At 37.3% G+C, this 13,320-nt stretch overlaps 1 protein-coding gene across 2 annotated transcripts in view; it reads right to left on the bottom strand.

Moving 5' to 3' along the window:
- Positions 1 to 13,320, bottom strand: part of LOC310717521 (cullin-3-like) — a 37,387-nt gene that overhangs the window by 11,770 nt on the left and 12,297 nt on the right. For both annotated transcript variants that reach the window (XR_014530869.1, XM_083525700.1), the window contains exons 4-9: positions 10,089 to 10,249; positions 9,081 to 9,195; positions 8,457 to 8,685; positions 7,976 to 8,121; positions 4,028 to 4,204; positions 1,274 to 1,444 (exon numbers count right to left, since the gene is read on the bottom strand). Coding sequence is in view for 1 of the 2 variants with exons in the window: in XM_083525700.1 (XP_083381826.1) it covers positions 1,274 to 1,444; positions 4,028 to 4,204; positions 7,976 to 8,121; positions 8,457 to 8,685; positions 9,081 to 9,195; positions 10,089 to 10,249 (999 nt within the window). In the remaining variant the exon portion in view is untranslated. The remainder of the gene's footprint in view (positions 1 to 1,273; positions 1,445 to 4,027; positions 4,205 to 7,975; positions 8,122 to 8,456; positions 8,686 to 9,080; positions 9,196 to 10,088; positions 10,250 to 13,320) is intronic.

Raw genomic sequence — 13,320 nt, forward strand, 5'->3', positions numbered from 1 at the left:
CTCACATACCGTATTTATGACCAGGTGAATCAATACTTTTGGTAATATAAGTGTGTATAAAACTAATTTATAGATTTGAGCAGCATTTTAATTCATGTCACTATTTAATAATGTTTTTATTTTAGCACAGCAGTGTTGCATTCACTGCATGAATTAAACTAATGAGAAATGAGTTTCCTTTAAGCATGATGCCTAATGAATTTCCTAACACCTCATGACATGCTTTTGCACAAATGCTTACAATATCTTTCTCTGCTTTAGACCAGTGCCCTATAAAGTTTATGAAAGATAAATACTCATCTACACCACATTATATGTAACTTTCAAAAGCAACTTTCAAGTCCTGTTAAAGATTTAATGATTTGTTTTTTAATGCAGCTTGTGGCTTATGTTTTTTAAGGTTCGCACTTGCTGTTTCATACAAGGATTCACACGTATGATAGACGTCTTACTCCTCTCCTTCTCCTCCTTTAGCCCACAGTAGCCCAATTACCCTGTTGGCTAACGATACCTGTGGCGGTCGTTGGTAACCCGGGCCTCGACCGATCCGGTATGAAATTGAGGTTTGTGATCCGCATATTTGATTTGGCACATGTTTTATGCTGGATGCCCTTCCTAACACAACCCTCCCCATTTATCCGGGCTTGGGACTGACACTAAGAGTGCACTGGCTTGTGCAATCATGATGGCTGTGTAGCAATGGATTTTCAAGCCCTGCCACTTCCTCCACCATAATTTATAGATAAACTTGTACAGTATGTTTTGAATCATGAGCAGAGCCTTTCTTTCTCTGCACTTTGGCCTTTTCAATCTTTTGCCAATTCCAATCAGGAGTGCTCCTAAAGTTTTCTTAATATCAATGGATTGTAATACCTTCATCCCTGCTCTGTGGATGTGGTTGTTGATGTTACTGTTGTTTAGCATGTCTATATGCAAATTAAAACTACTTCTCCTTGCCTTTTCCAACGCAAATGTCTTCAGTACAAAAAAACAACAGTGTTGTCCTTTTCGTTCTAACACATTCGGAGTAGACTGTATATTAAGAAGTTGCAGTGAAAATCACAGACAGAACTTCCTTCTATTTCAACAACAAGTAAAAAGTCTATCAACTGCTTGGTGATGTATAGCTATTTAAAGTCTGGCAAGCTGTTTTTTTTTTTTTTTTTTTTTATTAATTGGTGGAAAAAATATTCAAAAGTATACTTTACGCAAAGGAGCAGCAGAATCAAAGAGGAAAAAAGTGTGAAAAAATAGAACAAAGAGCGCCTCTTACCTTAAGCTTGGAGATCATGTTTTTCTCAGAGTCGTCAGAGACGCTCTTATTGGTGAGAAGCCTTCTGGCCAGGTGCTGTTTGTAGTAACGTTCAAAAACATCTTTCTCCTGCATGAACCGGAAAAGCACCATAGCCTTATCCAGGATGGACTCGACCTCTTGTTCAGTCAACTACAAAACAACCAAATATACATGCTTTTAATGTGTATGCAATACTGCATTATCTTAAAACAAAAGCACCACCACAATGACAGTATCACGAATCACAGTAACAACAGTAACTAAAAATATAGCTGCAAGCAGCAATGGCATGCCCTCGCACATTTGTGTATCGCTATATGGTGCCTCCCAGAAAACAATGCACTGTGGGCAAGTGCATCAAGTGGGTAAATATCAGTGGACTATTTTATGGTGTTACTGACCCATTTGGGGAATGTAGGTAGAAGAAACCCCACATTTTAGACAAACGGGGGCGCTAGTGAGCCACTTAAGAGACACATCAATGTCCGACCTTTTTGTCCACACTTAACAGCCGACAAATGTGATGTATGTGTAAAATTTCAAGTTAATCTAAGCACGTCAAAAGCCTTAAATGTGCCTGAAATAAAAGTTACGTTTAACACGTTGCCATGGGAACAGCGTTTTAAATATCAAAAATCCCTCTGCAATTTATCATCTACAATGTCTCGGCATCATGTTGATTATGTTGATATCGCAGGAATATCCTAGGAGGAGTATTTAAAAGTTCACCACATGCAACTGTCAAAAAAATCCACCTTTGGGACTGACACACTTCCTGGCGCCTGTTGGTGGCGCTATGTCCAAGATTCACAATAGGCACATCGATGCGATCGTAATCCTTGGCCGAACATACACACCGCGTGTCATCCGAATAAGACATTTTTTACTTTAGATATTAGACACTTCCTGTTTCCCTGAATTCGCCATAAATTTGTTGCCTTGCCATGGCAGCACCATTCAAGATATCAAAAATCCCTTTGCAATTTAGCAAGGGCAATGTCTCGGCATCATGTTTACCACGTTTGATGTCAATCGCATGAATTCCCTAGGAGGAGTATGTAAAAGTTCACCGTATGCACTTATAAAACAACCCAACATGGCCGACTTCCTGTTGGGCAGAGCTAATGGCTTTGAATGTGAAAGTTGTTCGGGCCGATGAGATCTATATGCATACCAACTCTTGTACATGTGCGTACTTTTGGCCGATCTGTGCACCGATATTTGTTTTTGCATTACAGGGGGTGCTACAGAGCCCTACTGCCACGCCTATGTTTCAGCCTTTGACCGGTCCTAATAACAGACGACTTTGACGTGTGTGCCAATTTTCCGGTGTTTTCGAGCATGTTAAGGCACCCAAAGTGCATGCCAAGAGCTTAAATATGCCTGAAAATTAAAGTAAAGGTTGACGCGTTGCCATGGGAACAGCGTTCGAGATATCAAAAATCCCTTCTCAATTCATCATCTACAATGTCTCGGCATCATATTGACCACGTTTGGTGTCAATCGCATGAATATCCTGGGAGGAGTATTTAAAAGTTCACCACATGCAACTGTCAAAAAATCCACCTTTTGTGACTGACACACTTCCTGGCGCCTGTTGGTGGCGCTATGTCCGAGATTCACAATAGGCAAATCAATGTGATCGGAAACCTTGGCCGAACATACTCACCTAGTGTCATCCCAATAAGAGATTCCTTGCTTTAGATATTAGAAACTTCCTGTTCTCTGAATTCGACATAAATTTGTCGCCTCGCCATGGCAGCACCGTTCGAGATATCAAAAATCCCTTCGCAATTTAGCAATGTCTCGGCATCATGTTCGCCACGTTTGATGTCAATCGCATGATTTCCCTAGGAGGAGTATTTAAAAGTTCACCGCATGCACTTATAAAACAAACCAAAATGGCTGACTTCCTGTTGGGTGGAGCTCATATTTTTGAGGGCGAAAGTTGTTCGGGTCGATGAGGTCTATATGCGTACCAACTCTCGTGCATGTGCGAACATAATTGCCGGATCTGTGCACCAATGTTTGTTTTTGCATTACAGGGGGCGCTACAGTGCCACGCCCGTATTCCAGCCTTTGTCCGGCCCTAGTGACAAAGGACTCTGACGTGTGTGCCAAATTTCAAGAGTTTTCGAGCATGTTAAGGGTGTTTAAAAAAAAAAAAAAAAAAAAAAAAAAGAAAAAAAAAAAAAAGTTTAAATTCTAACGAAAACAATAGGGCTTCACACCTTTCTGCTCCTTGGTGCTCGGGCCCTAATTACCACTCTTTACAACCATGCTGATCAGAAAAGCATCTCAGAATGCACAGAACTAAACTGATAGAGAATGGGCTACCACAACAGAAAATCTCCACTTCTGTCTGGTGTGTCTGTGCTGACCCTCACCTCAGACATTTCAGTCACAGTACCAATTTAAGACTGTTGCCATATTTAAGTGATGGTTGAGCAGACCAACGGACTACAGTACAGTAAAAATAAACTTTGTTTGCATGGTAAATATTTGCAAACATTAATTAAATCTCTGGTAAAACTAGGTTCACAACATATATATGGCTCACTATGTAAACAAAAGTTTGTGGAAATCAGGTCAATATGTGGTTCTTTCGTCTTTGTACACTGCACCATCTCTCAAGGGTCAGATAAACAAATGGGTAACAGTTCTATATAAATATAATATAATATAAATGGAACAGAGGTAAGGAACAAACAAACTGGATTTGTGCGAACGTACTCCTTTGACTCCTTTCTTCAGCTTGTCATCAATGAAGAGTGAGAGGTACTCAGGTGATCTGGAGTTGAGGTTCAGGAAGTACTCAAAGTCTCCAGCGATGGTCTGTTTAAAGAGCCGGTCGTTACTGAACGACTCCTGCAGAAAGCGGTCAAATCGTGTCTTCAAGTCCAGGAGGCCCTGTGGAACAGACACTGACATCTAACCACATCATTGATATTTATTTATGTTAGTCTAATATCATATCTGCTCTTTTTTTTTTTTTTTTTTAAATGTCCTTAAAGAGACATTTAGGTTTCAATAGGATCTGCTGAAGGATTAAACATTAATAATTGTAAACAAATAATGTTGGCAACTGCTATTAGGCATGTTCAAGGCTCTCAGCCAGCATTCAGCCAGCTCTATTCTTGGATTATTCATTGCTTTTAGTTGCTTTGGATAAAAGTCAAATAAATAAATATAAATCATTTGGACATTTACATTAATATTGAATGGAAGAGAGTATGGCAGAAGTAGGGAAGTAAGGAACAGCCTTTCAGCATGTACCTCTAAATAAATCATGTTTCAAAAGAAACAGAAAACGTTTACATTAATATATACACAATATTTCAAAGTATTGGGTCACCTGACCGTTCCTTCTATATGTGGTTCTTCTCCAAACTATTACCACAAAGCTGGAGGCACTCAATTGTATGAGACTTCTTTAGATGCCCTATAATAAAATATTGCATTCACTTGAACTTGGAAACCCAAACCTGTTCCAGCATGGTGATGCCCCTGTGCACACAGTGAGCTCCTTGAAGATCTGGTTTACATGTTTTGTAGAGGAAGATCTTGCTGCTATAGAGCTCTAAACTTATCCCTACTAAACACCTTGGGGATGAATGTGAACGCTGACTGCACCCCAGGCCTCCTCACCTACATTAGTATCTGCCTTTCATAACACCCTTGTGGCTGATGAACACAAATATCTATAAGCGCACTTCAACATCTAGTGGAACATCTTTCCAGAAGAGTGTATGGATTTTCAAGAGCGAATTGGGACTAAATGTGGAATGCAATGCTCAAAACTCACATACTGTACTTATGACCAGGTGAACCAATACTTTTGGGAATGATATATACATATCACACCTTATAAGCTTCTGACTTGCTGAGTGTTTGTAGAGCTTGTAATGTTTTGCAGTGACAGGATTTATGTAAACCCTTCTTCATATTGGTGTCTGTCTGGTCTTTGCCCTCAGCAACCAGGTAAGCAAAAATCATTTTGATAACTAACTTTGATAAGTAAGTCAATTACTTATTTAGCTCTGTGCATGTTGTTCAGGCCACTGAGTGCATTTTGTCCAGTTGAGCCGAATTAATATACCCAAGTCAAATAAATGTATCATCAAAGGTTAATGAACAGAAAATGTTACCACACTGCAGTAAAGAAAAGTATAGAATATATTTTGTTCAAGTGACGTCCACTCTAAAAGCCTATCTTACTGCACACAGCAATTTTACAATTTACTATACAATGCAGGAAGCAAATACCAAAACTTTAAAAATTCATCTAATATTCTCCCTGTGTGTGGTGCAACTGAAGTGCAGCTAAATGTAATACAGCAATCTGTAAACTTCAGGTCAGTCACCCTTCAGATAAGCCTCCAAAACAAGAAAATAATTCTGATCCACTCATATTAGTGGCACATTGTACAATACCAGCAGGTTGTGCACCTGGATAAATGTAATTTAACATTAAATCAGAGCAGTTATTGGCCAGAGTCAGAGGTAACATTTTGTCTTAGGAAAACACAACAGAGAGTCACATTCCAAAATAAAAACGATTGACACAGACATCCAAACCGGCAAGAGATTTGTACAATGAGCATGATGAAACAGAAACTTTCCTCATTATCCTGTATAATTACCCCCACTTCTGTCTCGCTTACCTGGATTAAAGCTAAACTTGCTTCAGCCAGTGTGTGTGTGTCAAAAAATTCCTCCCTTTAAAAACGTTTTATTTCCTAACATACAGAGAATGCTCCATCTTTGGATTTTATGCCTTGCAGTTTTAATTAAACTTAAATCAAACTTAATTAAGTCTGTTCGTTGTTCACTTTTCAAATTTCGTTCTCGTTAAAAGATTTTTCTTCCTACTAAACACAGAATTAAAACACTGGTTTGATGCTAAATAACATTAGCCTGTGTGAGCAAACTGTTACATTGCACAGTACGGCACTGCTAATGATAAATGAGTAACCGCCTATTAGCCACATGATAATTCAGCACTGGGATAACTGTTGTATACTACAAGTAAATTTTATCTTTACATTTTTATTTCATCTTTACATCTAAAGAAATCGCTTCTCTGTACTTCACATGATCCAAACATGACCTAGTGATTGATAGAAATAATTGAATGGTATTTTGATAATACTCTCCAAGTTGTTAATAGTTATTTTATATAGAAATCCGATATTATTTAAAATAGTTACATTAAATACAAACGTTCCAAACGACCGTTCGTACCGTAAATTTGTTCCTAAGTTGTTACTGTGTTCGTTATTGACTACCTGATATATATAGTATATCTCCTAATGATGTAAGAGTTATAAATACAATCAAATAAACAATAAAATATACTAAAACAAATCAAAATACTGAATACAATATTTTGTATCAAGTAATACAAAAAAAAGTCATAAAAATTTATAATAATAAAAAAAATTCACTTAAAAAAAAACAAATTTATTCGCCCGAGTCCAGTGCGCATCATTTAGACTCTTACGGTCAACGACCAGCTCGCGGCGGCTCTCCCCTGATTTAAATTTTCCCGACTCTGAACAAATTTCACTTGAGGACAGGTTTGTTCGTATCCGCTAAAGTTGTAAAGTGAGGAGCGTCTATACATTCCTTTTCCCAGATCAGTTTATGTAATACTAATGAGAGAGGCATTAATGAAATAAGCCAGGACTCAAAAGCAAAAGCTGATCATTATCCCTGGACTCTAAACATTATTAATACTAGTCCTTTATCCTGATCTTCTCCTGTGCTTAATTTATTTTTTTTTATTAAAAAAATTATTATTAATAATAATTTGAAGCACACTTACAATAAAAATGTAAAGGCAAGTCTAAAATGGACCTGAATATCCTGATGAGGAGCTGCAACAGATGGAGCAGGACAGAATACAGAAGACAATGTGTGACTGCATTGAACAGAGTAAAAGAAAGACGTGTGTGTGTGTGTGTGTGTGTGTGTGTGTGTGTGTGTGCTAGTTAACACATGTCTGTGTGTTGTTCTGAATTGGATTTTATGCCTTGTAGTTTTAATTAAAGTTAAATCAAACTTAATTAACTCTGTTCGTGGTTCACCCAGGTGAACTCTGTTCTCACAGGTGTGAACAAATTTATTTCTAAACACAGAATTGGTCTGAATGTCCCATCAATGTGACTGCACTGGTTATGTATTGATGTGTGTTTATGGAGTGTCTTTGCATGATCTCCCAGTGGCTGTCTGGGTTCTCTGCATTCTCTGCACCTGAGCAGGATCATTCTAAGAAAGATGAATGAATGAACAAACAGTTCATAAAGTATATACTAATCAGCCATGATATTAAAACCACTGACAGGCTACGGGATTAACATTGATTATCTAGTTATAATGGAACCTGTCATAAGGTGGCATGAATTAGGTAGTAAACAGTCAGTTCTCAGAAAGGAAAAATGGGTAATTATCTGAGGGAATTTGAGAAGAGCCAAACTGTACTGGCTCAGAGCAAGTCCAAAACCACAGGTCTTGCGGCGTGTTGCATGCAGCATGTACTGGTTATTACATGTAAAAAGTGTATTGATTCGTTTGAAAGAAATAACCTTTCTATGCCTGTTATTTATTAAAAAATACCACACGTACCATAAAAAGAAATAACACTCAATCAGAGTAGTAGAAGGTTTAGGGGTTTCTTGCCTGTATGTAGTCAACAGGGTTCTTGCCTTCTCCCTCCTCAGACACCAGCGCTTTTCCCTGTTCTCGCAGATATAAACTCATACACTCACACATTGTTTTCAGCCCGTTTGGCACCCTGCTGAACAGCTTATACATACATGCCAGATCTGTGTGAGAGAGAGAGAGAGAGAGAGAGAGAGAGAGAGAGAGAGAGAGAGAGAGAGAGAGAGAGAGAGAGAGAGAGAGAGAGAGAGAGAGAGAGAGAGAGAGAGAGAGAGTAAGAAATGTGAGAAAGAATGTAATTAAGCAATAAATCGTTCACCTATTTTGCAATACATTACCCACAAACTCTAAAAAGACTGATTCCTAATGGAGGTCAGTTAGCAGGTCATGTGTTTTCGGAATCCCCCAGTCATTGTTCATATTATTATTAAATATGAATATCTATTATTAGGTAAGTCACTACTTTTTCGAATAATTGCATGAAAATAACACCACTTACCCTCCGTCTTTCCGTTTTTGAGCATGTGAACCAGGCCAGAGTTCTCCATCTCCACAATGGTCTTCATGTGCTTGGAGATGAGCTCCCGCTCCACTACCTTGACGATTGGCTCCTCTGTTGTCTTGTCCAGACAGTGAATCACTCGCTCAATCTCTTCGTTTATCCGTGCCTCTACTTTCTTTATGTACACGCTGGCGCTGTTCTCCGCCAGGAACTTCTGACTCTCCATCTGCACACAGAACAGAACATCCTGAACACAGCGCAACAATTAGACGACTCACTACGGACAAGCCGCTGGTCTCAAATACACACCAACCGACACATAAAATTAATGGACAGATGGAAAGATTGAAGGAATAACAGAGCTGCAATTTTGGAGAACAGGGTTTTTTTTTTCAAATATCAATGACCATGTGTTTACTATGATTATGCAAATGACAAGCTTCTCCCACCAGCAACACAAACCAACTGAATTATTTCCTGAAAAATAGCATGACTGCTCACTTAGCCACATATCTAAACTGACAAATCATTAACTTGTTTAGAGCATTTATAAAGCATGTGTTTACAGTGTTATTACACTAAGACTGAGGAAAAGCAGGTATTATCGTTGTTATTGCCAACCTGGAAGAACTCTGCAGATATTTCTAAGAATGGAGTCTCAAAGTCTTCTTCATACACTGAACGTCCCTCCAAGCCCAAGATCATTAGCATCTGGCAGGCATTTCTAATTGCTCCTCTAAGAGAGAAAGAGAAATAGAAAGGGACAATAAAACAAATAAATGCTACTTTAATGACATCCCCCAAAACAAAAAAAAGATTAACAGTATCCTTTTCTAGAAAATGGTTGATTTTTATTAAGGATGATAATATGAATATTGTTGTTGTAATATGTTACTGCTTTTGTAGTTTTAAAAAATGTACACAATTATTTTTGTGGTAGATTCTTTACAAACAGATTTGAAAAAATGTGCAAATGCAATTGCTAAGGTGAAGTAACGCAAGGCTTCTGTATTATTTGCTGCTTGTTATTCTGTAGTTAATTGTCTTGAGGATTATTTTGTCAGAGGAAGAAGAAAGAGTATTTGGCTGTCTAGAGCCTTACAGTTCATCCCAAGTGTGTTCAATGGGGCTGACATCAGAACCCTCGAGCTCTTCAAATCACAGTATGGGGTCTCACTTTGTACACTGGGGCAGGGTGAAAAAGAATAAAAAGAAAAAAAAAATGTTCCAACACTTTGGGTAAAAAAGACCTGGCTGCCATAGTCAGGTGTCCACAAACTTTTAGCCATGTAGTGTATATGTTTAAACAAAATTGTAATTGCTGCCAAATTACATTAGTAAATAAAAAAAGTTCACTGAAGAATAAGTTTTTAATAACTGACTGACTTCTAACAGTCACTCTTTTTTTTGTCAGGCCTCATCCCTCTACCCTGTAGAATTATTTCCTGTAACCAGTAATGCTTTATTATTTGTCCTGTAGAAAACCAATTTAGCATCTCATAGAATTCGTAGAAATGCTATTTTATGGCAGTACATTAGAGAATGTAGCCATAAATAAGCATTAGAGCTTAAAAAAACACCATTAAACACCACAACTACTGAAAAAACCAGGAAGGAACGTGTACACACCTGTCAACCACCTCGCCCTTCCGTTCTCTAGCGATCATATCCAGCAGCGTCTGACGGAGGTGGTCCCTGATGCATCCGTACCGAATGACTTGGTCTCGGAAGATGATCAGGCCCAAGTTATACACGTTCTCGACGTTATTCTGCTGCACATACACACGGTCCTTGAGATCCAATCACGGAAAGAGTGAAAACACGGAAAGAGATTTCAGTGATGTGATTCAGAAATTCAGTCTTCTTGCTGGGATGGTGAACATTTGTAAAAGAACAATATATGTAGCATTTACACTACAAAAAAAATGCTGTATTTTTAGCTACATGTCAATTTTTTTCAGAATGATCATCACAAATAAAACTAGTACACACAGAAACAGTATCTGCCTGGCATCAGGAACATGGCCTTTCTTTGTAGCACCGTGTGTGCTGTCCTCACACTCTCCTACAGAGATACTGAGTAAACACAGAACAATGGAACTTCCATTTGTGATCTTTTTGGCTGGATATTTGCTGGTCTTATTTACAGTCCATTAGTCAGATTGCTTGTTATTAGGAACTAACGCTGGGCAAGAAAATAGTAAATTCAATTGCACTTGTGCTGATTTACTTGAGGTTGAGAAAGAGGAAGATCTACTTCAAATATCATGAAGTAGAAAAAAGACACAGACAGCTATGATCCGTGACAGCTAGTGCTGTGCTGTAAAGCACTCTGCTTCGGTCCAAAAAATAATCATGCGATATATTAGCAAATCCTGTTTGATGTACTTTATCCTTTAAGACTCGAAAGCTGACCTGCTGAACTGTTGGCAACATTTAATTCATTTATGTTCTGTTGTTTATGTAAAAAGATCTTCTTCTTCTTTCGGCTGCTCCTATTAGGGGTTGCCACAGCGGATCATTCATCTCCATACCCCCTACATCTGCCTCTCTCAAACCAACTACCTGCATGTCTTCCCTCAGCACATCCAAAAACCTTCCTCCTTTCCTTCATCCTGGCAGTTTCATTCTCAGCAGTCTCCTACAGATATACCCCATGTTCCTCCTCTGCACATGTCCAAACCATCTCAATCTCGCCTCCCTCACCTTGTCTCCAAAACGTCCGACATACGCTGTCCCTCTAATAAACTCATTTCTAATCCTGTCCATCGTCGTCACTCACAACGAAAACCTCAACATCTTCAGCTCTGCTACCTCCAGCTCCACCTTCTGTCTTTTAATCAATGTCTCTAAACCATACATCATCACAGGTCTCACCACAGTCCTATAAACTTTCTCTTTCACTCTTGCAGATACTCTTCCATCACATGTTTATGCAAAAAGATGGCGTAACCAAAGTAATTTTGAGGAAAAACAAACATCTCGTCTCTGCCACTCTGTGCAGTGCTTTAAAACCCTTTTACCAAATCACCACTGGCCTGTTTAGGGGAAACAAGTGTGAAAGGGAAGAAAGAGAGTTTTGTTTGTGCGAAAAGAAACAGAACTTTGCAGGCAGTGATTGGCATGGGATTATGATTTCCACATAAATTCCACTCTAACCTCCCCCATGATATCTCCACACAGAGTGAAGCAAATCTAATGATGAGCATAAGAGTAAAAAAATATACAATTAGTAATTAATAATTGGTTTGTTTGTATGTCTGAACAATTCTGCGCCAATTAAATATTTCACGTTTCATTTGCCTTCATTACACAAATTAATTCCTGGCAAATTAAACAGACTTCAGATTACATTCAATTTCCTTCTTTAAGCTTCTAAGCATTAATGAAGGCCTGCACAACCCTGTGAAATGGGGGGAAAAAAAGGAAATCAAACCCTGCTTTATGTGACAGCGACACCTAGTGTTCTAACTATTTATTTATTTGTATTTTTTTTAATACTGAGACAATGCTTAGGATGTAGCCGAACAGAGAAAATAAATTTGGCACAGGCTTTTGTAAATATGTTAGCAAACAGGTTAAAAACTGTGCCATGAGTTTGTTGAAGACCCCTTTATATATTTAATCTGGAGTTGCCAGATTAGACTTTGAACCCTGAATGTGGGGATTGGTCTATTTACAAGAACATTAGTTTAGTTATGTTGGACACTGATGTCAAATGAAGAGGCCCAAATATCACCAATGCAAATCATACAATCGAAAATCTATGAAAGATTTACACTATTCTATCACTTATCAAATTTAACCAATACTTAATATGCAGCCTGCTTCAAAAGAATTGGAAAGTAAGGCTAATAATAGTTTTGGTATAAACTGAAGACAAGAGCCTAAAATGAATTCAAATTTTTATATATATATATATATATATATATATATATATATATATATATATACACATACATATATACGTATATATATATATATACATATACATATATACGTATATATATATATACATATACATACATATATATATATATATACATATACATACATATATATATATATATATATATATATATATATATATATATATATATATATATATATATATATATATATATGTATACGTATATATATATATATATATATATATATATATATATATATATATATATATATATATATATATATATATATATATACATACATATACACACATATACACACACACACATACACTTGTATATATATTTTGTGTTAAACATCATGGCATTTTTTTGCTTGATTTCACCCTTTTTTTTTTTCAAGAACAAAAAATACTGGCTAGGTTTCCAGGTGTTTCCAGATGTGCCTATTAGATTTATGTTTAAACAATTAATAGCCCTGAATGTCTACTTTTGGTTTGAGCTCTGGGTTTTGCCTTTGAAGACTGAATTTGTTGAGAAAAAAAAAAAAAAACAGCATGATGGCCAGTGAGCTGCCCACAGGAGAAAGAAAATAAAATTTGTGAGAGCTTTTGCACAAGCACTGAGCATAGTCAGTAAAAAAATCTATCAGTTTGGTCATGAAAAACTACAGGCCTGCGCTGCTGTGCTTCAGGTTTTTATGTTTGTTCTTTTCTGAATTTGTTTCTTCTGAAAACTCACTGACAGGAAACTGTACTGATTTCTTCATGTCACGTGTGAAAAATTCTTTTTTTTTCCTTTTTGTATCTCTCTCAACAAAAGTACTGTTCCTTTATTTAACAGCTAACATTAGTATTGTCATAAGGTACAAAAGGTAGTTCTTTCAGAGGCTGCAACAAAAAAAATTTAAAACCAATTTAATTCATTTTTATTTGTATAGCGCTTTTAACAAT

Source organism: Silurus aristotelis (assembly GCF_946808225.1).
Source record: "Silurus aristotelis genome assembly, chromosome: 22".
In the NCBI taxonomy this organism is placed as follows: Eukaryota; Metazoa; Chordata; class Actinopteri; order Siluriformes; family Siluridae; genus Silurus; species Silurus aristotelis.